Source organism: Mus musculus, chromosome 19 (genome assembly GCF_000001635.26).
Source record: "Mus musculus strain C57BL/6J chromosome 19, GRCm38.p6 C57BL/6J".
NCBI classification, from domain to species: domain Eukaryota; kingdom Metazoa; phylum Chordata; class Mammalia; order Rodentia; family Muridae; genus Mus; species Mus musculus.
Window position 1 is genome coordinate 48718588 of NC_000085.6, and position 27290 is coordinate 48745877.

A 27290-nucleotide genomic window follows, 5' to 3' on the forward strand; every position below is an offset into this window, starting at 1 on the left:
GCAGGTCTTTTATAAAAGAAAGTAAACTCTGATTGAAACTGGACACAGTATTTAAGATATGGCAGAAGGGTTATTTTCTTCCCTGAGTTTGCTGTCTATGGACATGTTCTAGGCTTTATACTGGGTTCAGCTTTTGTAGTGTCACTATTGTTGGATAATAATTTAACTTGTGATTGACAAGGAATGTGGTTGCTTTTGCTTGAACTTGTTATTTCATTCATTAACCTTATCCTTTCGTCAGGTGAACAGCTTTTTTCTTATCACACATCTTTTTGTTTGTCTGTCTGTTTGTGTGTTTGTTTACACTCTATTATATCATTGTTTTGTTTTGTGTATGGGTATTTTCCCTGCATTTATGCCTGTGTGCCATGTGTGTGCATGGTGCTCAAGAAGGGCAAGAAGAAGGCAGCAGATTCCTTGCAACTGGAGTCACAGCTGGTTGTGAGCCTCCTTTTGGTTGCTGGGATCAGACTGGTGTATTATGGAAGTATGTATTAAGCCAGTAGTCTTAAGTCATGAGCCATCTCTCCAGTCCCTACATTTTCCACTTTTAAGTTGAACCTATCTTATAAATCACATCCCTTATCAGGAAACCAGAGCCATCTAAGCCAAAGGTCTCCCTGACAATGTTAATGTCAAAACATAGAAGGCTATAAAACATCTAAACAGAGACCAAAACTGAAAATAACAAACCAAATCTTTGTGTCTCCTCTACTCTCTTCTTTCCTCATTGAAATACCGCAAAAATATCTTCCATAACTGATTATGTTTACTCAGACCATATATATATATATATATATTTCATCACCAAACCCTATTGACTTCTTCCTCTTGCTGTGTCTGTTCTCTACAGTAACCTTTATCCAGACCCATTTCTTACTTGGCCTTTTGTAATGACCAATGTCTGCCCTTACCATTCATCTACTTGCAACCACTTTGAGTCCTGGCAGTGTGTTCACCGTAGAGAAGTAAAATCTGTCTTTTAAAGTTTGCATCACATCCCACTTCTCTCCTTTCATCTGGAGACAAAGCCCTCTCTTAGGGCATCCAGCCTCACTACCAGATTCTACTTCCCTTTCCCCTCTGCATCACCACTGAGCATCTTTGTGTCGGGAGCACAGGTCCACACCACATTAGGTGTTCCCGCTGTGATATACCTCCCCTACACATTCCCATACCTCCTTCCTTGCTGTTATTTAATATCTCCATTAATACCACCTCTTTGGAATAGGACTTTTAGTCACCAGCAGATCACTTTATGTCATCATGCTTCATTTCTAGCTTGTCTTTGCATCAATTTATTGGCATATTGTTTGTCTCCTCAAATCAACTACAAATTGCATTGATGCTGTGCCTCTCATCTCCTCTCCTCTCCTCTCCTCTCCTCTCCTCTCCTCTCCTCTCCTCTCCTCTCCTCTCCTCTCCTCTCCTCTCCTCTCCTCTCCTCTCCTCTCCTCTCCTCTCCTCTCCTCTCCTCTCCTCCCCTCCCCTCCCCTCCCCCCTCCCCTCCCCTCTCCTCCCCTCTCCTCCCCTCTCCTTTCCTCTTCTCTCTGGAAATACTACTCTACTCTTACGACTGAGGACACAGCTAGCTGAGGCACGTATTAAGTGTGAATCACTTGATCAGGGAAGTTTATATCATTTGCTATCTGTTTTCCTGTGTTGCCATTACTTGGAGGTCATTCAGAATTTTACTTTCTCCTTGACTATTGGCAGTCTTACTGATTTCAATTTCACATATAGACTTAGTATGGGATTCCCAATTTCTTTGTCATGGACATTAATGAGCTATTGATGTGGTGAGGAAAATGAGAATCCCTTGGGAATGACATTCAATGCAGTTATCTCTGAATATTTGCAAAGTCCCAGCCATCATTAAGGACAGACAATCCAGGCCCAAAGTTCTTAGAGAAAGGACATTAAGCTTTTTATTGTGTTTTCTGGAGTTTCTTTCAGGAGTTTTATTCCTTTTAACTGCCTCAGCCTAAAACAGCCAAGTGTTAGAAATCACTCTTCCCAGGATGCATCCACATGACACAATTGTGGGCTTCCAACTATCCTGTCAATCATAAATGAAGGTCACTGGAGTCCATCCTCACTCTTCATCTAGAGACTGTGCACTTGATCCCACTAGTATATATCATCCCCACTTGCATAGGCTGTCTGACTTCCTGGACTAGTCTTTAGGTATCATAGCCCATGGATCATATCCTTCCATGGAGATTATGCCATATAGCAGGGCTTCCGTTTTTGATAGTTTTTCTCTCTCTATTTGCACTTAGCTTTGTCTTGAAGCTTCTGTCGTGATGCTGGAAAGTACGATGTGATCTCATCTTCTGCCTTATGGTGTCATCTTCTCTTTGTAAAGTAAAAATAGCTGCCCCTTTGCACGGTTGGCAAACATATAAGAAGAGGGCACCTCTCATCTTGAGATACATGTGGCCTTCACTGAAGTCGGTTCTGTGCTTGTTGCTTACTCATCTTTATCAGAGGGGAAATTCTCAATGAAGCAAGGGAAGAGGCTTTGAACTCATGTTGACATTATTCTATGGAATAATAGTAGCCGATTGACTTAGAGTCACATTAACAAACAGGCTAGAAAAGAGAAATCATAAAACCTATGATATTTTTCCTTAACCCTGGAGCTACCAAACACAGCTAACTAGTTAGTGACCAAGGAAAACACTACACCTACCTTTATTATTGTAGGAAATTCTGGGATACAGTAGCAAGGAAGTTAGAATCATGCTCTTCTCACAGAAGCTCAGGTCCTTCCATCTTGGTGCACACTAGCTTAGCTTTCAACTTAATTTAAAAATAAGTAAATGGTTGAACTAATGGAGACCTTAAAATGTGAGTGATAGATGCTGACGACTTAGAAATTCATGGAAACTTTCTTTTATGGCTGTGGGTCAAGATATGGCATAACCTGAAACACTGTGGTCGTACCGGCTACCCTAGATGAGTTAAGATCTTGTCTTCAATGCTATTTGGAATCTCTATACTTGGAGAGAATGACAAGCTAGGAACACAGATAGGGAGTGACAGCAGAGTTGAGAAATTCAAAAGGGAATAGAAAAGGAAATTGAGTGGCTTGCTGTTCATAGGATAGGTGATTCCTATAACCAATAAAGAGAAGTCAATAATATCATACTGGAAAAATTGAGTGGATGGGATAAAAGATGGCCCCTCATATTCCTTTTCTTTTCATGCATTATCATTTAACATTTCTTTAGTCCAGAAAAGTATTAGGGATATGATGATGAATGGAACAGTTCTTAACCTCAAAATGTTCACAGTTTTGTAAGAGTCAGGCACGTTTTCTGAAATGATATATAATATAAACGGCAAAGCACATAACAAAGATGTATATGGGAAGTGTAAGGGGTCATTCAAAGAGTAAAATAAGTACATTCTCTAACTCCTAAGAGCTTAAAATCTTTAATATATAGAAAGTCCCGTATATCTGAAGGGTTCAAAATCTTAAATTTTATACCTAGAGAAGATTTAGGAACTTGACAGGACCAAAATGATCCTAGGGGATTAAGAAGCCAAGAACACACCTTTGGGCTCTTTACGCTGCTTAAATCAAAATGTAGACAGGTACTTGATATTGTCAGGAAAGAGAAGGAAGCAGGCACATGGAATCAGTGCAGTCCCTTCCACTAGAAGCATCCTTTAAAGAACTGCATGTTCTGCATCCACAAAGGACCAGATCTGTATGTTACTCTTGGACAAAAGATGGGACAGGACATTTCAGAGCAGTTGAGAAACACACTAGCCATTCCTACAAACCCTTTAAAGTGATATTGAAAAGGTGGAATAGTCTCAGCATCCCTTCTGAACGAATAGGAAATTGCTTTTTTCTTTTTAAAGTTTGATCTGAAAGACACATGCACATCCTTTCTACAAGGCATTCCCACACTACTCAATTTACCTGTGTCAGACACTCAAAAGGCTGAATTGAACCTCAAATTTCATTCTTTGTATTTGAAATGTGACACTCTATCCATTGAGCCACCCTGCTTGTGTGTGTGTGTGTGTGTGTGTGTGTGTGGTGTGTATTTCCTCAATTCTAACATGCTAAAATATTTCTACAGGTCTTATGCCATTTCTGCCTGTCCTGCGAAGAGAAATTTTGATCAAATCTTATGATATAGGGAGATGTTGATGATTAAGTATTGATTATCTAAATTGCCAGATAGCAAGATATAGAGGAAACTTAAATAACCTAAAATATGGTTGTCAGAGATTGTGACTGTATTTTCAGCTGTGTCTTCCATGTATTTGTCTCTGCCCCAGGGTGAGTTTTGATGAGGGCCATTCCTGGGACAAGTATGGTTTCACATTGCTGCCTCTTTTCGTGGATGGGGCGTTGGTGGAGGCAGGAGTAGAGACGCACATCATGACGTGAGTATTTCCTTACTGTGGCAGAGAAGAGACTGGAGACCTCTGTTCCCCTTCATTTATAGACTCAGCATTTCCCTGGGGAATACAAGAAGTCATTTCTTCTCAAAGCAAGAGTTTCCTCATCTATGAAATGGAACTGTTTAAATTTGCACTCATCAAATCACAGAGCTACTGACAGAATCACAGGAACTCGAGCCCTAATTGGCTAGAGATATTTCTAACAATTTAAACACAGGGAAGTAGTCCCCTTATGTCAAAATCAACTACACAATTTAGCATTCACACATGAGTATCTGCTCAGCCTTCAACTTGGACCTAGCCTGACACTCTGGTCAGAACTGAAAGACCAGATGCTAACCCCAGTACTGAATTGCTACATGATAATCAAGACGTGAGGGAGAACACATTCATGACAAATATTTTTTAAGCTGGACTTGTGTTACAATACAACTTTTCTGGGGAAATGTATTATGTGGTGTAGATAAAGAGTTCCTCTAGAGTTCGTTCAGGGAAAACCAAACCAAACCAAACCAAACCAAACCAAACCACACCAAACCAAACCAAATCAAACAAAACAAAGAAACAGAAACATTGATGGTCCCTACTATGTGCCAGATAATATCCAGATAGACAATTCAGAAAGAAATGTCTACTTTCTATTATCCCCACTTGAGTAAATCAGAAGGACAAATGACTGCTTTGGAACCCAGAATACTGTATCAAAGATTCACATTATTTTTTAAATCAGGAAGTAAATAAAATAATATGGACACTTCTATCCAAATATCCACTCAAAACTCTTGTTTGAAGATTTTTAGGACATGAGATAACGTTCCAAAATCATTCCCTGCCTGGTACTTCCTCATTAGGCATAGAATAGAAGGCTTCTTCCTTTGTCTAGTGTTATACAGTAAAAGATTAGGTTGTGGTTTTAAGTTCTACAGGGCATGAACATCTGTATTCAAGAGGTGGTATGAGCTACTTTCTGATGGTACACAGCCAGAAGTCGTTACTTTTCCAATTCAAGTCTGACATGACCCTAGAATCTTGGTGAAATGTCCCAAATTCAACTCTTCTGTATTTTCTTTTATTTTTATTTTGTCTGTAAGAGATTTGCCTATTTTGGTTATCTTTAGCTCATGGCCTGATATATTTTGCTCTATTGTGAGATATAGTTTAACTTATTGTATGCTTCTCTTGGGCATGGCTTTGAACACCACGTGCCCAGGAATCTGTCCTTGGCCTGGTATTTTTTAGACTGTTTAAGGAAACAGTTTAAGTGTTGTATATATCTAATCTTAAATGGTAATAATTTTCCCCCTTCATGTGGAGTTGAGCTTGCTGCATGGTTATGACGGGAGACTGAACTCAGAGCCAAATCATTACAAAGGGATCAGATAGTGTTCTGTAGCCCTTCCCTTCTATGAGGATGTAGAGGTGCTCACCAGAGCTTCTGTACCTCTTCTGCCTTGCTTCAAATACGCAGCCTGAGTAGTTTACATAAGAGAGCAGGATCGAAAAACATACATGCCTCATGAAATTCAGATGGTTTTAGAAATATTCATCAAAACAAAAACTATACAATGTTGGGCCCTTGCTTTACATTTTTAAATTTTTACTTAAGAAATTTAAACCTTAATATTATGTGTTTTGATTATATTCGTTCCCTGTTCCTCTCCTGTAACTTTTCCAAGATCTCCCTCCATCCATACATCCCACCTTCATGTCTTCTATAATTTCTCTTAATTTTTAAAAACATAATTCATCGATTGTAGTTGGGGCAGCATGTATATCTATGGGTATAAGGCTGTCTACTGGTGAATAGGAAACCTACCAGGAGCCATATCACTGAAGAAAATGGTCTCTCCCTCCACTAGCAGCTTGGCTACTACTGCCTTGTAGTTCCTCATCTTAGAGTGGGGCTGTGCCTTAGTTTGGGTTTTACTGATGGAAAGAGACACCATACCCACTCTTATGAAGGAAAATACTTAATTAGGGCTGGCTGAGATCCGAGGTTTAGTCCATTTTCATCATGGTAAGAAGCATGGTGGCACACAGGTAGACATGGTGCTAGAGAGGTAGCTGAGAGTTCTACATCTTGATCTGCAGGTAGCAAAAGGAGACTGTGTATCACTCTGGGTAGAGCTCAAACATTAGGAGACATGAAAGCCCACTCTCACAGTGATACACTTTCTCCATTAAGGCTATGTCAACTCCAACAAGGCCACTCCTAATGGGCCAAGCATTGAAACATGGTAGTCTATGGGGCGCATTCCTATTCAAACCACCACAGGCTGTAAGTTCCTCCTGTATTCATTTCTGGAAAGTCATCTTCGTTGATCTTATGTAGGACAAAATGATAAGAGTAAATGTAGGTATACTTGTCATCAGGGGACCCTGGATTTTAAGCCGGGAGGTGAGCATAAGGACATGTGGACTTCAATACCCACAAATACACACACACACACACACACACACACACACACACACACACACACACACACACACACACAGGAACACAGGCAGACATGCACATGCATGCACATGTGTGCACATATACATGCATGTACAGAGGGGCATGATGTTATATTCCTATGAGGGAGATGTTGCTACATCTTCTCTTTAGTATTAGTATCTATCAGATTTGTACTAAGACAGACTTTAACCATGTATTCTTATTGGGTGAATGAAATATTGAATGAATGAGTAAGCAAATAATTCTATGAGTAACAAGAATCAGGGCTATATTATTACCTTTATGACTGCTCTCAGCCATAGCCCTGGGAGTTCTTTTGTTTTTGTTTTTGTTTGGGTTTTTTTAGTCAATTATACAACCCTAGGAATTCTGTCATTCAAAGCTTAGGGTATAGTCATTGCTTAAGAGTAATGTGCTTGGTAGTTGGGTTGGGATCAAAATAGGTATATCTATGCTCTGAGCAGAGTGGGTGTGTGAAAGCAGCGAAGCATCAGCAGAATAGCATGAAGGTTTAGCGGGTGAATGAGAGCCCTATGGACAATGGCTTCTGATTCCCTCCTGTGAGAACTGTCCAGTCCCACACTGTGATCTGCTGGGAAGTACGCACAGAGAGACAAAGTCTGCAGCTTGGAGGGCTGCGGTTTGCTTGCCTTCAGTGCTCTTTTTTCTATTGTCGTTTCAAATGTTATTATTTCAATGTCTCCCTGGTAACCTTGACAGCAGCCATCTATTCTAGCCTAATTCACAATGAAATGTGACCATTCTTATTACTTAAGGCTGAGAATACACTGGGTGATTGGCATGCCTGAGTGCCTATTGTGGTCTCAGGCAGAGGCTCTTGGGGTGACAAGATGCCAGCAGATTCTAGAGCATTTGGCCCCTTATAGTCCACTACTTCTGGGAAAGGTTGTTTGCCCTCCAAAATAACGCTTTAAGGGGAGCTCTTTTTCTTGTGGCTCAGATGAAGAGTCGGATGGAAAAGCTTCTTTCCTGCATCCTCAATACTGCATTTGATTTTCTTTACTAATATGAAAATTTGGAACCAATTCACTATGATATAGCTAATCTTTTACAGGGACTACTATGCAGCCTCTCAGAAAAAAAATATATCTAAGGCAAGAATAGTAGAATTTCCCTTGAATAAAATTCAGTTACTTATAGGAGCAGACAGCAAAAGCAGCCGAGGAGATGTCAGCATAATCCGCAAGAATCCAGCAAAGATGTGCAGCCAGTTTGCATACGTCTTTCACCTTCTCTGGGTCAGGTGTCACCATGAAGTGTTTTCTCTGAAATGTGATTCCATTGGACCTTCCAAGCACTCCTGCAGTATAGACAAGAATAGCATCCCTGAGCAGATGAGGATGCTAAAGCTCAGAGAAATGCCTAAAAGAGACAACATAAGAGCAAAGACTAGGAACTCAAATGGAGGAAGGGACAAGAAATCTCTAAGATCTGTTCAGTAAGGAAGCACTAGGGTTTGTAGGAGCATGTCAGGATTCTAAGGATTTAGTAAGCAGTGATGGATAACCTTCTGGGCTCACTGTTTCCTAAGCCAAAGAAGACGAGTCCCGGAACGTTATGTCACAGTATGTGTGAAAAGGCTATGATGAAAACATGAAAGAATTAGGGGTTAATTAAAAGGCAAGGCTTGAGGCAAATTGTGCTTGCTATTGGATGTCATCAGAAAGGTGGTGAAAGGCAGAGGAATAGTTACAAAGAACTCCATGGCAGTGCAGAGATGTCATTGCAGGTGGGTTACACAGTCTGAGCAAACAGAAAGGGTAGGAATGTGCCGGGCCTGTCAGAAAGAGGCTGCAAAGTAGGGAAGCCCACAAATGCCTTCGGCAAATTGGCTAGTCTCTACTGTCTTGCTGGCTCCCTTTGCAAATCCCCCTCTAATTGGCATAAATATCTGATCCATTGTTCTACTAGCAGAACTAATAGCTAAAGTGAAGGGGAGAGATAACATTTTTGCCTAGAAAATTATGCAAACCCTGAAGCTGCAGAGGTTTGAATAGAAGCAAAGACCTCCTTTCCACTTAAGAGCCAGCAGCCACACGCTCAGCGGGAAACACACACCTAAGTATATATAGCCTGAGTAGGGTGTGGAGGCCCAACTCTAAGCTGTAAATGCATTGTTACTGTCTAGTAACTGCATCTGATAAAGTCTCTGGAAATGAACCAGAGCTCTTCCCATTGATCTGTTTTTCAATTTTCTGTTGTTTGCTGGAAGAGCCTGACTCGACTTTGCCCAAAGTAAGTCATTCGAGCGATCAGCAAATCCAGTGAAACTCCTCAGTCACAGCTTTTCCCACTGTGGCTTGATTCCCAGTCTTCAGTTTCTCACCAGGCTTCTTGCCATTTAGAGACATAACTTCCATTTGGAGCAAAGGATGCGAGTGCTGAATGCTAGGATGCAAGCATTCTGCATCACATTGGGATGTGCTGGGGGCTGTCGACAACCTGAAATGGTGTTTCTTACCAACAGATTTCCATGTAGTCTTCAAAGGGTTGAGTGTAGAGGTTGATGCTGGACACTCAAACTCCATCTCGGGGGGTGGGGCTGGGGATGGTACTGACCACCCATGTGAGGTCCCTCTGATGTTCAGTTTCCTCACCTGGATGTAAGGAGGAAAAGAAACAGCCTCCATTGTAGGATTCCAGAGATGGTTCAGTTGGCAAAGTACTTACATGGCAAGAACAAAGACCTGGCTTTGATTTCCAGAACCCACATAAATGGCCAGACAGTGTATTGTGCCCATGTAATCCTGGTGTAAGAAAAGCATAAAGGAGAATCTTTTGGGCTCAGTGACAAGCTGGCCAAGCTGGCCTATTCTGCGTGGGTGTTTAAGGTAAGGAGGAAGTCCTGACGTAAACCACAGACAGGACAGGGAAGTTGAGCCTGAGGAATGACATCTCATTGCTACTGGAGTCTTTTCTCCAGCTTTGACATGCATACACACTCACACATATACATGTATACACTTGTATACACATGTAGACACACATACACATACACACACACACACACACACACAGAGAGAGAGAGAGAGAGAGAGAGAGAGAGAGAGAGAGAGAGAGAGAGAGAGAGTATACATACATTCACACACAAGTTCACACATAGGTAGCTTTAATCTTCAAAGTCTAATCCTCCAATCATGGCTACCTACTGGAAAATTTTTTGGCCAACTGGAGTAGAAGTCAAAATCATTTCTCCAGACAGCAAAGAATTCAGGCTTTGCTGACTCTAGTGTTTCTATCACAGCTATTCAGCTGCTCCAGGTCATTTTATGATGACAGCCACATAGACCAATGGGAAGCAATGGGTGCCAATCAAAACTTAAGGGGGGCGGGGGGAATCTGATTTCAAACAGTTTTCATGTGCCATAAAGTAAAATTGTTTTCTTATGCTTTTACTCATTCTAACATTGAAAGCATTGCAGGCTAACTAAAGCAGAGGGATCCCGCAGGCTGTGATTTGACCCTGAGCAAGTATGCACTGGGAGCTTTGTCCAGGCAATTGCCTTGAAACCAGCATCTCGGCTCTTGACAGAGGTGTGATGGTGTGAGCTTCTCCCAGAGAGGCCTGTGTGGCCAGTAGTGTTTTTGAGAAGTGACTGAATCATGAGGACTCTTTCTTCATCAGGCTACTAGTCCATTCATCCATCTGTAATTTGATGGCTCCTTAGAAGGTGGAGAGATGTAAGAAGAAGGGCCTAGTTGGCTGCAGAGGGACTGGAGTGCATGCTCTAAGGTATGCCTCCTACCCCTAGACTCTTGCCTGTTTGCCTTGTTCTCCACTAAGAAATGGATGACTTTAGTCACACACCAAGCTCTTCTGCCATGCTGTATTTTTGTACCTCAAGACAGTTGAGCCTGCTGTCATCCGATAGCTCTGCAACCATGAGCCGGAATAATTCTTTGCTCCCTAACATCATCACTCAGTTAGCTTGTCAGTGTCAAAAAGTCCAACTAACCAGACACTGTTTCTGCCTTTAAATTGTTTCTTCCAATGTGCCTCCTTACACCCTACTAAAAATATACTTTCCAGAAACGACTGAGAATCTGTCTCATTTATTTTTTAAACTTTACCAAAGTATACACTATATACTGAACTTTGCAAGTATTTATTGTTTATACATTATGATAAATAAGCCACAAAAATGTTCTGTGGATTTTGAGGGAAGAATGCTTAAGATGAGATCTACACTCTTGACATAATTTAAAGTACACAAAACCATTTGCTACCTCTAGGTGCTCCGTGTGGATGTTGTGTTGCGTGGGCTTCTAGAACTCAGTCAACCTGCCTAACGAAACTTGAAATTTAAACCCAATTCTCCAATTTCTTCCTCCGAATTCCTGGAACTGGCCATTTTTCTCTCTCTTTTATGAGCTTCGTGGTTTTTGATACCTGCCGTGAATGGCATTATGAGGAACGAGTTCTCCGTGATGGGATTTTCACGTAGCACAGTGTCCTCTAGGTTCTTAGAGAGTTGCCGTATAAAGCATATTTGTCATTAAAATGAAGGTCTTCTCTTTACTTCCTTTGCCGTTATCTGCTTGTTGTTGAGACAGTTTTATGTTTTAGACCAGTGTCCTGACCTAGGAGTTACTATTGAGCCGAAGTTGGCTTTGAACTCATGGGAATACTCCAGCTTTAGCATCTTAAGTTCTGGCATTATAAGCAGAGGCCACCATTCTTGTTCAAATGTCTCACACCTAAAACACTTTGCAGCATTGAGACTCCATAAGGACAGTATAAGCACGTGCTAGAATCTCATGACGAACTCCTCAGCTGGAAGCTGCCCTTTCCTATTTCGTCTCTCCAGCAGAGTCATTTCACCACATGGTCCTCTGAAGCTGCTCTCCTGGCTCGGGTGAGATTTGGAATTTAGATCTCACATCTATAATTTCACAACTAGTTTATATATTTTTAACTTCATTTTACAAACAGAGAAGTCTAGAGAGTAGAGCCTATGGTCCTGCCCACTTAGCACTTGAAATTCATGAGTCTCACTTTGTTGCCACTTGGGATTCGGAGCTGAACATTTATTGCCAATCTCAGATCCGTTCTTCTTGCTGCTTCCATAGACATTTCTAGTGTAAGTGTTGATGATTTTTATACTTAACTATATACAGGATATTGCTATATCTATTTTCTACTTTTTGGTAATTTCTGGAAATGTGAGTCCGCATTGCATTTATATATGTTAAAATATAATTCATATAGGCAACAGAAGTGACTTATATGCTTATTTCAATCATTGTTGTCTAACTTGAGGCCTGTTCATGTGGTCTAAGGATCCTCCATGGGGCATGCTGTCTTGCCATTAAATGAATATGCACAATCTATCCATTGTACTATATACTTCTGGTTATTTCCTTTTGTAAATGGCACCTTACCTCCAGTTAAATTAATGGAAGACAGTTTATGATCTATTCACAAACTTGAAGGTGGGGTTGCTGAGTCACTGTCACTACGAATGCACTGTTAATGTATCCTGACGATGCAACAGTGATTCTTACACAGCAATATTTTTTCGTATTTATTGCCTTTGCAGTTAGAGTGAGAGGCCTTTTTCTGTCAGAGAAATACAGGGTTGCCACAATCTTAACATTGTCCCTCCCCCACAGCCGTGAGCATGATCGCACATCGGAGTGATGCTATTCGACTAGACTGGAGACTGCTTAAGAGCAGGCGTTGGCTTTCCACACATTTTGATCCTACTATTGTTTTATTTGGTTCAGGGTTTGACACAAAAAAGGGAACTATAATGACACGAAGAAAAAGAGCTGTCCCTTTTGCTTTTCTCTATCTTTTCTTTTCTTCTTGTTAAGGTCCTTCCTTGATTGTCCCCTTTTGTCCTTCTGCACAGTGTCTTCCTTGGCTCCTGACTTAAGTCTTACAGGCTTGTACTTTCTCAGTCACCATCATAGACTGTAATTATTCTAACTCACAAAAGGACTTAGTTTTGAGAAAAGAATTGAGTTGTTTGGACAATGATCCCCTTTAACTCCTGTTTTGAAATTTGGCTCTTTAATTTTTTTAAAAATTTTAATTTAGTGCACCTTTTTTGGAATTTCATATGCGACTATGATATTTAAAATCATCACTGCCCCTCTATCTCCTGAAGTATCCCCTCATTCCTCCTCCAATTCATGACATTTTCTTTAGCTTTATTACTTTGTTGTGTCAATTCCAATGGTTTTAGCTTTCTTTCTCAATTGGCCCTTCCCTCCACCTCTCCCCATTTCTATTTCCAAGGCTTTTAATTCCCCACTCTTTCCACCATCTCGCCGACACTGTATCAGCAACCAACGCCGACTCTGCTTGCAGGGTTTGTGCTGTTGATCCCCTGCCTGTTTCTATTAAGATCTAGTTCATGTCTCACTTTTGCTCAATACAATTTCCCTGGTAGCCGCTGACCTCCTTTACCGCTAATCCCATCTACACCCTAATGGGAAAACAATCAGGCATCCTGGATGCACACCAACAGCCACGCATGCTGCCTGAATACTTGGAAACCCATAGCTGCTGCCCACTGATGACTGGCCTTCCCAGAACACCGATCGTCCTTGATTTGAAATCAGTGCTCATCTGTTTCCTTCACAGAAATAGGGGAGGCAGGATTCTCCGGGCAAGAGGCAAGGATACACAGGGGGAACCAGGCCTCTCTGAGAGAACTGAACTCTTAGAGGACACTTGCTATCATTGAGAGAACACTTGTTATTGCTTTATTTGACTACACATATTGATAGCCAACTATTAATAAGCTGATAGTTTAAGAGTTCTAGAGGCAAGTTGCACATAAGTAGTCAATCCTCTATTGAGTGGAAGCTTATGTTCTCACTCCTCTTCCATCCTCTGTGAAGATAGATCAACATCTACAGGATACATTGTGTCTGTTTTCTGAATTTCTGTGCTGGTGCTGAGGGCGGTGGCAATGGTGTTGGTAGGGTGTGGGGGGCAGACAGAGGCAGAAGAAGGGTATCTTGAGATTACCCTGGGCCTCAGAATACTTCTGCCCTTTGAAGATTCTAGTCCTCACTGTGATTTCTCACTAGCATCTTAGAAAGTGAAAGGGCAATATTATAAATAAGTGGGGAAGAATACCTCATACGATTGAAAACAGCATTTCCAGTGGGTATTTATATTCTCATCTATTGATTTTTTTTACATCTTTCAAGTGTTTATATAATGAGAACAAATTCTTTAAAATGAACAAAAGGAAAATCATTTATCAAACTGTCCATGTAGCATCATGTAGATGGCTACTTTTTGCACCAGTCCCTGGGATGATGTGGTTTAGGCTTGCTCCACCTTTGAGCCTGAGACTCAAAGGAAGGGAGAATCTCACCTAGGCACCATCTCCACCCTGTGCTAAGCATTGCCTGGAGTCACTTAGCACTTCGTAATTTCAGATAAACATTCCGCTGGCAGCCAATACAAGATAAGAATGGAAAAATGGATCAATCTTACTCACAAAAATACAAATTCGGGACGTCCCTAGATAGTACCTTCTGATGAAGCTGTGCTCTAAATAATTTCTTCAAGGTCATCTGGTTAATTTATGCTGCATTTGTAAGTTATTGTATATTTTAAAAATTAATGGAAGCTTTAATTATGGCACGGTTGCCTGTGACCTTTTGTGGAATGGCTTCATCATAAATCTGCAGGCATTTCAGAATTGTTTTCCAGCTTTCTAATAATTTGCTCTCAAATTAATGACATCCAGGCCGGGAAAGAAGTCGAGGCTGGGTAGCAAGATTATGCTGGGATTTGTGGTTTCCTAGCAATGGCTAATTCTGAGTCCTGGATGGAGGGGCTGGAGAAGAGAGTGTGTGACTCAGCAGAATCCACAGCAGGTTTAAATATTTACCTGGAGGAATGAGAAATAAATCCTGTGTATCAATAACAGAGAAATTACATGTATTCTGACTGTGTTGCTGCGTTTGAGGCACACTTATCTATATGTGAGTGGCAGGGAAGATCTGGACCAACTGGGTCCCTCCCATTCTTCTGTGTAATGTACAGAGAGATTCCTTTTAATCTCTAAAGGAGGGGTGTACACTTAGCCTTCATCTTGCTCTTCACCTGTGAAGCTCAAAATATGCTTCATCAATGTCTGACCTTCACCCGCTGCAGAAGCTCAGTGGGGACAGCTAAGCTGTCTCAAGGGAAGATTCTCATTTCCCCTAAAACCAGAACACTTGTCTGTCTGTCTGTGGACTGTTTACTTGATCTAACAGGGTTAAGAGAAAAGCAGTACAGGGGAATGCTGCATCTGTGCGTATCCAAGAAGATCCTTTGTCTTAGCAGTGACTATGGTTTACAGTTGCAGTTGCAAGGAAAGCTAGAGTTGGAAAATCTCAGGATATTCTTCAAGTGCCAGAGGCTGGAGGAATAAGCAACAATATTGGAAAAGCAGGTCTTAGCTGAAGGCTTCTGGGGTTGCTGGAAGCCCTGGACACTGTCACATATTCTTTCTGCACCCCTCTTGAAACAGACACCCATGGTGCTGTGGCAATGTATATCTGTGACTCAACCAGAATGGTGGAAATGTTTCCCATGAAAAGCCGGCATCATGGCAAGAATTAGACATCAGCTTGTTCTCTATATGAGATGTCCAGGTCTTATGTTCTTTCTATCATATGAAAGGATTAGGCAAAACTTTCCTCTCTTAAACCTGTTCTGGCTCTAGCACTTTATAATCCTGTTTGTTCACTTTCATACCTCAGGGATTCCCAACTGGAGACCAGGCCAATAGTGACTGCCATAGTTTAAGGTCATTTGTGAAATTCTGCACTCGTTACAGGCTTTAGAGCTTGAGACAAATAGGATCATAATTGGGACTTTCTAGTTATAAACATCCTATAGATTTTTCTTTCTCTCCCTCCCTCCCTCCCTCCCTCCCTCCCTCCCTCCCTCCCTCCCTCCCTCCCTCCCTCCCTCCCTTCCTTCCTCCAAATGTGCTTTCAGGTTTCTGAATTCCATGGTTTTTCTGCCTTTTGTGCAAACAGGCTATTTAGAGCTGGAGGGAAGAGCTCCCACCTCTACCCAAGCCTGTGCACCACACTGTGCAGTCCAATGGCCGCTAATGAGTAGCCAAACACTTCAAAGCACTGCTGGGAAGTGTTCGTGAACAATGGGGACCACTGCGTGCGCTTTATTTCTGTCATTTGCTTGCTGTGGTGCATTCTGGGCTAACTCCTTTAGTTTCCTTCAATCTCAGTTTCCTCTTCTGTTAAATAAATGAGGTAAGCCACACAGAGTGCTTATCATATTCCAAATGTTCAATAAATCTTCCTTTTTGTTGGCATAATTACTGTTATTTGGTTGAACTTTGCTGATTATTCAGGGTTCTCAAACTCTCACATAAGAGATTATACATATATATTGGTGTACTATATGCCTCCTAAATTCTTAGACATCTAACCAAATAGATACTTTAATCACAATTATCATACCATAATTGCTATGTATTTGTGTACATCTCTGTGTGGCTACACATGTAGAGGAATACACATGGAGGTCAGAAGACAACTTTAGATGGAAATTCTTCCAGTGCTATCCACATACTGTTTTGAGACAAGGTCTCTAGTCAAAAACTTAACAAGCATGCTATGTAGGTTGATCAGCAAGCCCCAGGGATCCTTTGCCTCCACACTTATGGGATTATTAGTGAATTCTACCATGCCCAGATGTTTTTATATGTGGGCTGAGGATCTAAATCAGGGCTTCATACTTGCATGGCAAACAATGAGGCTAGTTCTTCTACCTTTATAGAGACTTAGATAAATCCCTAGAGGAGTTTGAGAAGCTATCCTAGATAGAGGAAAAACAAGCTAAGGAAGTCATGCTTCCCTTGGTCAAGGAAATAGAAGTCCTACAACACACAAAGATACAAGGAGACTAATATTCAGAGGCTCAAGTTAATAAGTTTGCATGAGGTTTGTGACTAGGTCATGTGGCAGTATCTATCTTGGGAGTCTCCTACATAGAGATAGAATTTGCGGATAGAAATGAGATTAGTGACCACTGTTTTAATCAAGAAATCAAAGGGAATTTCCATGTAGCTTGTGAATATGGGGGTTTTATAAAAGCCCCATCAAAGGACAAAGAATCTGTCTGGTGCTAACAGAGAAGACCGAGTTGAGCAGTGGGTATCTCCTGATAGAGAGATTTCTAGCCTGATAGAGAAATAATTGAGTAAAGAACAGAGAAAGTCTAAATCAATTTCACAGTTTCTCAGAATATTGGGAACAAATCTACCTCAAGACCCTGCTACACCACTACTGGGCTTACACTCAAACGAAGCTCCACCATACCATGAGGACACATGTTCAATCATGTTCATGGCAGCTTTATGTGTAATACCCAGAAAATGGAGACAACTTAGATGTTCCTTAACCAAAGAATAAATAAAGACAATGTGGTGCATTTACACAATGGTTCATTACTCAGCACTTAAAAACAAAGACACCAGAAATTAGTAGGCAAATGGATGGAAATAGAAAAGATCATCCTGAGTGAGGTAACCCAGACCCAGAAAGACAAACATGGTATGTACTTGCTTATAAGTGGAGATTAGTTACAAAGTCCAGGATAAGTATACTACAAGCCACAGACCCAAAGAAGCTAAGTGACAAGGAGGATCCGAGGATACATTCTTGAATTTCACTTAAAGGAGGAAATGGATTAAACATTGGGGTAAATGGAAGGAAGAAACTGGGTGGTGGGTGATGGGAACAGGAAGGATGAAGTTGGAGGAGCATGGAGGGAGAGAATACTGATAGACAACTAAATTGGACAGGGGAAATCTCTGGGACCAGCTAGAAACTCAGGACAACGGAAACTCCCAGGAATCTATGAAGGTGACCCTAGCTAAGACTCCTAACAATGGGAGATATGGAATTTGAACCACCATCTCTTATAACCAGGCAAGATTTCCAATGGCGTGATTGTGAAGACAACTCAGTCACAAAAGCTCAGATCCACAATCTGTCTTGCCTACAGGATGTATAAGGGTAGGGGACGGATCAGAATGTGAGGGCAAGCCCAGCCAATGACTGGCTCAGCGTGAGACCCATGCCATGAAAGGGAGCCCACCCCATTAGTGATGATATTCTGCTCTATGTGCAGACCAGAGGCTAGCATAAATGTTGTCAGAGGGACTTCACTCAGAAACATTGGACATTGTGTGGAGCTTGGGAGATTCCATGGAAGACAGTGAAGAAAGATGAGGGAGCCAGAGTAGTCAAAGACACTACAGGAAAACCTATAGAGTCAACTAACACTGGGGCCTATTGGATACTGAACTGCCAACCAGAGAACATGAATGAGACAGCCCTAAGCCGTGTGGCAGTTGTGCAGCTCGATCTTCATGGGGGACTCCTAAAGGAGGATGAAGGAACTGACTCTGACTACATTGCCTGCCTTTGGATCCCTTTTTTTTTCTAACTGTGCTGCTCTGTCTAGTCTCAGCGGACTAGACAAGGATGTGCCTAGTCTTGTTGAGGCTTGTTATGTCAGGGCTGGTTGATGCCTGAGGGAGGCCTCCCTTTTTCTGGGAAGAAGGGGAAGTTGGGTGGATGGCGGTGTGGAGGGGTGAGAGGGAGGGACCGGGAGGAGGGGAGGGAGGAAAAGCTACAATCAAGATGTAAAGTGGAATAAATAACTTAGTCAATTAAAAATAAAAGAAAATTACAGAGTCGGAATTACCCTTCATGTTTTGTTTAATATGTTACTCGGGCAAATAAAAGTAGGATTTAGTGGGCAGAATTGTTTATAATGAAGATGAAGATTCTTTTGAGAGAAAAAGATATCCTGCTGTAAGTCATTGAGTTCAGTTCAGAGGTCTTCCAAAAGTCACTCCAGTTAAGTTCCCAAGTATTATTTCTGAAAGAAAATTCTTTTATTTGAACATTTCTAGGCAATTTTGGTTATAACTTCTTGTTTTGCTTTGTGGCCAACCACTGTCTTAAAACTTCTCTCAGTTTCTATAACTGTGAATAAAAGCCCCTTTAACCAGAGATCCAAATGTACCAAACGCCTATGCAGCGGAGAAGCAGGTGACTCAGAACTTTTCTCCAGGAAAGAGGTAAACATCTTTATAGAACTTACTTCTCTAATTACATTTACTGTGGCATTGTTTCCATCTAAATTATAGCAATTATATACCCTGATCCCATTTGAAATCATTTAATTAATGAGTAGCTAACTCCCAGTGTGTTTGGAATTCTAATGAAGTCTTTCCTTTTTGTGAGTCACCTCCCTCCTCGAATTAATCACCCTTTTCCCTTCAGAAAGGCTTACTCCGTCTGGATGGTGGATTGAACAAAGTGTGTTACTTAATGTCCCAGGAAACTACATTTGTTATAGAAACACTAACACAGTCTAGGATGATCAGAGGTGGAGTAACTTCTACTCCTGCTTCTCCAAAGATTGCTTTAATTCTTCTAAATCTCAAGGGACATTGAACTCAATCACATTCTTTGACCCAGAAATAAAAGGAGATAAAGCTATGGTAGCAGTATTGAAAAATGTGATTGATTTTGTGTGATTAATGCTATTCATTAATCAACCAAGGACTGTATTAATTTAGTGCCTGTTGTATAAAAGAAGTACTTGTGAATGCAAAGATGGATGACTATAATAGGTAGATAAATCCACTGATTAGAAGTTTACCAGGAGCTGGCCAAGTTGTGTGTCTAGAGATATACACAAAGACTGGAAGGAAATACATTCTCAGAAGTTATCTTGAGAGGTCCATATTCTGGGTCCCATCATTTTGAGTTTAGTCCACTGAACAAGAGTCATCTTTTAAAAGAAGGTTGAAGAAATCAGTAAGGGATTTGTTCAAGTTCATCTAGTTAATTGCAAGGCAAAGGAATATTAGGAAAAATCAGTCCTTCTAATGTCTCTGCAAAACACAGATAGCAAAGCACAGGGCTATCTGTGACCAATGTCTTGTTAGCAGTGTAGACATTAGGCAGGGCAAAAGTTTATAGCAAAGATTATGCTGGTCTCTTAGGTTCATAGAGCCCAAGATGAATCTGAAGTAGAGAGACAAACACATGAAAAAATGCATGTGGCAAGGTAAAAAGGAAAGCGGGAGTAATAAATTTTAATTGATTTTCCCCCCCAAAAAATCCATATAATGAGAAATGGCTCGGAGGATTCATTTATTTTGTTCCTGTGGTTAGGAGAACTTCCTTGGGAAACCAAAGGCCAGGCCACCTCTTTCCAGGCAGTCATCTATATTTATGTATGAGGTGTCTACTATTTTCAAGGTTCAGTATAAAGGAAAAAAAAAAAAGACAGATTCCCACATGTGGGGATAGTGCATTCTTTGGAAACAGATTGTGAGTTAAGGCTATTGAAGCATTTGAGGAAACATTCGATTTAAACATTGGGTGAATCTGTAGAAATTCTATCAATGAGAAGAAAAGTGATGGGAATGCCCCTTTGTTGTCTATAGGATTTTGAGAGCTAAGACTGTATTAGTTATTATGTTTCTTTGAGTTAAGAAAAGGGACAAGATGACAAGGAGCTGGCAAGGCGGTGCACTGGGTGAAGGAGCTGGCCACCAAGTATGGTGACCTAAGACTAAACCCTACATTGTAGAAGGGGAGAGCCGACTTTTGCAAGTTGCTTGCTCACACAGGCACAAATGCGAGTACATGTATGCACACACACGTCATGGTAATAATATAATGATAATAAAATATTAATAATAAATAATGATATAATTATATTAGCGATGTATACTAATAATTGATAAATAACTAAAACAGCAGTAATTTAAAAGGTATTTTTATAAAGAGGTAAATAATACAATTCTGAAGAAGGGGCCCCAAAATGGTTTGTTGTGACAACTGTAAGGAAGAGATATCCTCTTGGTAGCAGTGAATTTAGCCATGCTGGAAACTGAAAATTTTTTCAGGTTTAGGACTCAAGGGGAAGAGTGAAGCAGATTAACTTTAGGCAGGAAGATCTTTTTAAAAACTTTTAAATTGAAAACAAATTTTTTAGTACAAGTTATTTGGTCATGTTTTTCTTCTTCTCTAAGTCCTCCAACTTCTTTACCCCAGCTTTCTGTTCTTTCTGTTTCTCTCTTACTTTCTCTTTAAAAAAGCAAATAACGCATAGACAGACAGACAGACAGACAGACAGACAGACAACACAGAGCGATCGCAATCAAGACCACACAGCAGGATGGAAGTCCCTTTTGACGTGTTTCAGAGGAATGGAAGGTCATGTGCCACCTGATGGCTGTCTAGGCCACAATACATGCTGTCAGGTTGTCTTTGGGCTAGCTGTGAGGACAGGATGGGCAGGAGGATAAATAAACAATTTACTTTAGTTCAGGAAACCAAATTAATCTAGTTTGGGGATGTTATCATAATTCAACCAAGATGGAGGAGCTTCATAAGATGAGAAAGACCAGCTCTTCTTGCAAAAGTCTTGAAAATTAACTTCACATTGCAGGATCCCCATGTTCCTCCAGTCGACCCCACAATCCATTTCCCATGCCTTATCCAACAACAAGTATTGCTAGGAACTGCTCTTTCCTATAGAAGACAAATACATCCATAAAGCACCCCTAACATTTAAAAGTTTCTATTTAGTTAAACAAACAAACAAACAAACAACTTTGAGTGAAAATGCAAAATGTAAAAGTAGACCATGCAGAAGCCCTGGAAGGCCCCTCTCACCTGAGCTACTTTCCTGCAACCCTGGTTTGTAGGCACATGAAGTAGGAGTACAGATTAGCATTTGCTGATAATAAATCAAGAAGAAATTTATTTTAATACAATTCTTTGATACACATATAATTTTACCACTTATAAAGATGAAAACAAATCTGCCTGCTAATGAGACAGAGATGGGGCTTATTTTACATGAAGAATTAAATCTTAACTGAAAATTTTTACACTGCAGGATGCAGAAGGCATTTCTACACCTTCAGCATTTTCCAGAGTTTGGTAGTCTGCTTTTATAATCCTCAAGGCTGAGAATGTTATTTCACATAAATACGTAAAACTAAATGTCAGAAGTACATTTAGGGCTATTTCTGAAACTGCTGGAAATTTTGTCACAAACCCAAGCAAAAATTCAGTTTTCAAATTTTTATGAAACTCTTTAGTAACTCAAACCCAATGGTAATATCTAAAAGCAGAGTCTATCAAGATATAATCCATAGATAAACTAACGTGATACGGATATGCTGAGAAATGAATGTAGGGAGAATATTAAAAGTCTTTGTTTTTTTGTTTTTTTGTTTTTTTTTTAATTAATATGTTATGCTGTTGCAAGGTCAGGAAACTCTGTGCATTAAAACCACTTCAGCTGATAATGGCTAATAGTTGCAAATCTGGACTGAGGTGTTTGGGGCAGCATTGCTGCAGTGCTACTGCACAGTGTGATGGCACTCTCAGAACAAAGAGTGCACATTGTATGTTCAGAACCAAGGCTGCAGGGTAGATGTCTTCAGAAAGACCTTGGAGTCACTAAACATTTGATTATGAATTGACTTCTAGTTATCACCCACTCAGAAGACTTTTGCTGCTGCCAACTCATTCATGAGCCTTAGATTCAGGGCTGTGACCCCGTGTGGAGTTGTGAAAGTCTGAGGGTATTTTTAGAATATTTGTTTTAAAAACTACAATACAATGGCATAATTTCCCTTCTTCCCTTGGCTGCCTCCAGTTTCCCACATGCATCCCTTTGCTTCCTATATAATTCATGGTCTCCTTTGAAAGCTATTATCTATTTTTCAAAGTGTGGTTTGAGGACAGCATTGTCATCATCAGGGACATCAGCGAAATGCAGATATTTAGGCACCCAGGATGTGCTAATGAGAACCTTGGAAGTCAACCTTCTCATAGGCTGTGTGCTTGGACCAATGTCAGTTCCTATTCAGCATCAATCCTAGGAAATGATAAAGCCCCACTTGCAGCCTCACGGTCACTAACTACTGCACCCTTTGACCCTTGACCATCAATGCTTGTTAAGAGTCACCTCTCACATTAAAAACTTTCTTCCTTAGAATGCCAAACTATTTCTTCTCCCTTTTCCCAAGACGTATCTGGAATTACACCATTTTCAGTACAAACATAGGAGATGACTATGAATCCTGTTGCCAGCAAGGTTAGTGTCCTATGGCTTCTGTAACAAACTATACACAGATGGCTTCAAAAACAGTATTTATTATTTCACAATGCTGGAAACATTTCACAATCGAAGGATTTTTCAGGGGAACTCACTCTTCATGTCTCTTTCTTTCTTTCTTCCTTTCTTCCTTTCTTCCTTTCTTCCTTTCTTCCTTTCTTCCTTTCTTCCTTTCTTCCTTTCTTCCTTTCTTCCTTTCTTCCTTTCTTCCTTTCTTCCTTTCTTCCTTTCTTCCTTTCTTCCTTTCTTCCTTTCTTTCTTCCTTCCTTCCTTTCTTTCTTTCTTTCTTTCTTTCTTTCTTTCTTTCTTCCTTTTTTTTTCAAAGCCACAAGATCTTACTGCTGTATCCTTATGCATAGTATGGGATCCCTATAGGAATTTTCCTACTAATATATCATGCGCTTTGACTGGTTTCATCCCAGCTTCCCTTTATGATGACGCTAGGTGTATCTTAGCCTGCTTACCCCCAGTTTATACTTCTGTCTTCACAGGGCCTTTGCACTTCCCTGCCAGTCTTCGTTACCTGTTACAGAATACTTCCCACTGCTTTTAAGGTCTATCTTAGTAAGGTCCATCTCAGTCCAAGACGCTCTCATCTTATTGTTGTTGACTTAAGTCTGCAAGCTCCTTCTCCCAAGTGAAATTTCATCATAGCTTCAAGGATGAGGACATGTTCATATCCTATTGAAGACCACCATTCAATCCAGCCTATTGTATTTCTCACTCCTTTTCAATAATACCTAAACTTTGGCAACTACAGAGATCTTTGGATGGTCTGATCAAATACATCATTTACAGAAACACATATTTATGTCATAATAAATATGTGATTTTTTTTAAAGTTTAGATTATTCTATAGCAACCTATGTGTTAGCTGAAGTTGATTCCTTTAACATAGTCTTGGTCCTTTTAAAATGACAACTTACAGTAATTATGATTTTTCCTTGTGATAAGGCTAATGTAGAGTAATCTAGGGTGTTGCCTCTTTTGTTCTTAGGTAACACACACAATCTTATTAATTTATTTCTGGATCATCTAAAGTATCATTAATATTTTTGGAATATTAATTATTATTAATATTAATATCACTTACATTGGCCACATGCTTATAGGTAGAAACCCTGTAACGGCTGCTCTTATATACCCTCAGCTGCCTGAAGCTAATATCTGTTATCCAGTCTTTATGCTGGTACCAGAAGGGGGAGTTGATTTTACTCCCTATTACAGCTTATCTTATTAAACTCTACCTGTCTGTAGACTGTCAGAACCTACTGGGTCCTGATTCTACCATGAAGCGTATTGATTGTTATTTCTAGCTGCGTGTCATCGGAAAGTTAGGTTTCTATAGATAAGCATTATTTTCGTGTCTTTAAGCCATTTAATAAGAATGATGAATAAGGAAAAGCATATAACAGAACCTTGCAAGCTGACTACTCATACCTCCTTCCTCTTGATTTCAATACATTAATTAGATGTTGTTCAGCCACATCACCTTACTAGCAGCTTGCTCACGTTTTAAAATTTTTCTTCAAAGCTGCTCTGCAGACCCTGTCACCTGCCTTGTTGACATCCAGGCAAATCATGTACTTTGTATTTTCTTCTTTCTGTCTAGTAATCTTCGTATAGAAATGAATAGGATTAATTTGACATGATGTATGTTGTGAGCCATGAAATAACTGTTTAGAGCAAGGAGAAGGATTTGCCTTAACATGACTAGCATCCTGAGACTCAGATATTTCCAAGCAAGGAGGGCTTAATGCAGAGAACAGGGTGTGGATGGGGAGGATCTTGATATCTAAGCAGAGGAGAAAAGAGATATTTGTCAAAATCATCTTCAATATTTTAGTTTTTTACTGATCCAGTGTTTAATTTAGCTCTCTTATTGCCAAGCAAGTAGAACCTTTTCCTATGTGGTAGTTGTTTTGTTAAAATTTTGATGGCTCTGATGTGGTGGCATATTCCTATAGTTCCAGGAGGTAGAGGAAGTAAAATCAGGAGTTCAAGGCTGTTCTCGGATACATGGATTGCCGTTAGTCTGAGGTACATGAGTCCCTGCCTCGGAAACAAACAAACAAACACACCAAAATATATCAAAAAGTAAGTGTGATAACTTGCACCCTCTGAATAGATTCAGAACTACATAGTGGGAATATCTTGGTGGATGACATGATGTCTCTGACATAATAATTGGGTTTACACACTAATGTATTTAGCAAGAGTGAAAAAGACAAAGACATATGTGGGGAGCGGGTGTGGCGGCAGTCCCAAAGGCGCCAGAGACTGCAGCTAAGTCATATGACTTTCACCTGACTTCCTCATATAAGACACAAACATCTTGAGTGCTGCGCAGGTGTACCAGGATACAGGTGAATCCAATTTGGTGGAGATTTGCCCCTGCTGCCCTGATTAGCTGAAGCTGCGTGCCTGGTGAGGTGGCGTGGCCTGCTGTGCGTGGATGGGAACTGAGAGTATAAAAGAGTGAGAGGCCCAGGGTTCGGGGGAGATATAAAAACAAGGGGGAGATATAAAAACAAGGGAGATATAAAAACAAGGGAGAGATATAAACAAGGGAGATATAAACAAGGGAGAGATATAAACAAGGAAGATATAGAGAAAGAAGAATCAGGACTGAATAAACATGTGCAGAAGGATCCTGTAGCAGCGTTGTTCTTCCTGGCCTGTTGAGCGCGCGCAACAAGTGGTGCCGAAACCCGGGAAAAGAAACATCTTCAGGCATGAGCGAAGACCCCCTGCTACAGGAAGGATTCAGAACTGCATAACGGGGAAGAAGTGGTTAATAAAGGTTCTCATAAAACAGACTGTTGAGAAGGATCTGGCGTGGATTCAGAACTCTTCAGCTGGGGAACGGTACTGATGAAGAGAAAGAAGAAAGATGAAGACGGAATAAACTGCTGTTAGAAGGACTGGTGGTCGCATCGTTCTTGCTGGTCGAGAGCAGGCGCGACAATTGGTGGCCCGTACGGGGAACCGACTCCCCCGCCGAGTTCAGAACTTTCAGCAGTCAGTGGTTGCCGGCAGGGTAAGTTCACGGTGAGTGAAACTTGCGACCCCAGGAGTTTGGGAAGGACCTCGGATAAAGTAGAGGTGAGCATAAAGTTGCCAGGAAGTAGGCACAAAGTAACCCAGGAGTTTGGGAAGGACCTCGGATAAAATAGAGGCAAGCATAAAGTTGCCAGGAAACAGGCACAAGGTAACGAAAGGTTCCCAGCTTTGGGACAAGTTAAGGTTCCTGGCTTTGGGATAAGTTAAAGTTCCCGGTTTGGGGACAAGTTAAGGAACTATGATAAGCTCAGTGTAGTGATCAATAGATCCTCGCTGTGTAGTTATGCTTTTTTCTCCCATTGACCCTTTGTGGGTAGGTCTGATAGTTTTGGTCTTGTTTGTTCTGATATATGGACTCTGTTACTGTTTGAAACTGTGTGTAGAGGCAGTCAAGACAGGTCAGAAAATCCTTACAGAGCAACAAGAAAGTATGTCGGAAGAGGAAAAGGGCTTAAAAAGAAAAAGGAAAAAGAAAGGAGACACAGTGTTATCAGGTGGACAGAAAGGACAAAATAAAAGAGCTGAGGCGGAAGAGGAAGGCGAATTAGTTTCTGTGCCTCCTCCCTATGCCTCCTCAGCAGTGAAAACTTGACTCTCATATTGACTTCCCAGATGGACACACAGGTGATTGAGGTTATGGTCTCATTACCACGAGGTATTGTGTCCATCCCCCCTGGGGATCGAGTAGATCAGGTGTTGACGTGGGCGAGAGGGTCTGTTTGTGTGTTTCCACAGGACCAGATGGAACCTCTTTGGGTGCTGGAGAGATTGGTGAGACGCTGCAAGAATGAGCGTCCTGATCCAGTTGCCCCTGTGGATGTGGTGGATGATCCCACAAGCACAAAGGATGGAGCCGAGATGAGAGATCCTTTCGGTATTCCAGAAGCCGATACCAGCTCGACATGATGTTCAAATTTTTCCACGCTTTTTGATCCCTGAATTCCCCTTAAAGAGATAGCCCCGCTGGCCATCTATCCCTTGCTTCAGGGAAGATGAGCGGGGATGAGAGCCCTGGGATGTATGCTTGTTATAGTGTGTGTGTTTTTTGTGTTTGGCACATGTGTTAGGTGCAGAGTGTGCGGCCCGCACTTTCGCCATGGTAGCGTAGGCTTTTGCTGCAGTGGAGGCGGGACAATCTCCTCAGATTCGGTTTGCCACTCTAAAAGA

General features: G+C 40.9%; 1 protein-coding gene across 1 annotated transcript in view; it reads left to right on the forward strand.

Annotated features, from left to right (window-relative positions):
- Positions 1–27290, forward strand: part of Sorcs3 (sortilin-related VPS10 domain containing receptor 3) — a 599481-nt gene that overhangs the window by 512563 nt on the left and 59628 nt on the right. Inside the window, exon 14 of the mRNA NM_025696.3 lies at positions 4303–4410. Within this exon, the coding sequence (NP_079972.1) occupies positions 4303–4410 (108 nt within the window). The remainder of the gene's footprint in view (positions 1–4302; positions 4411–27290) is intronic.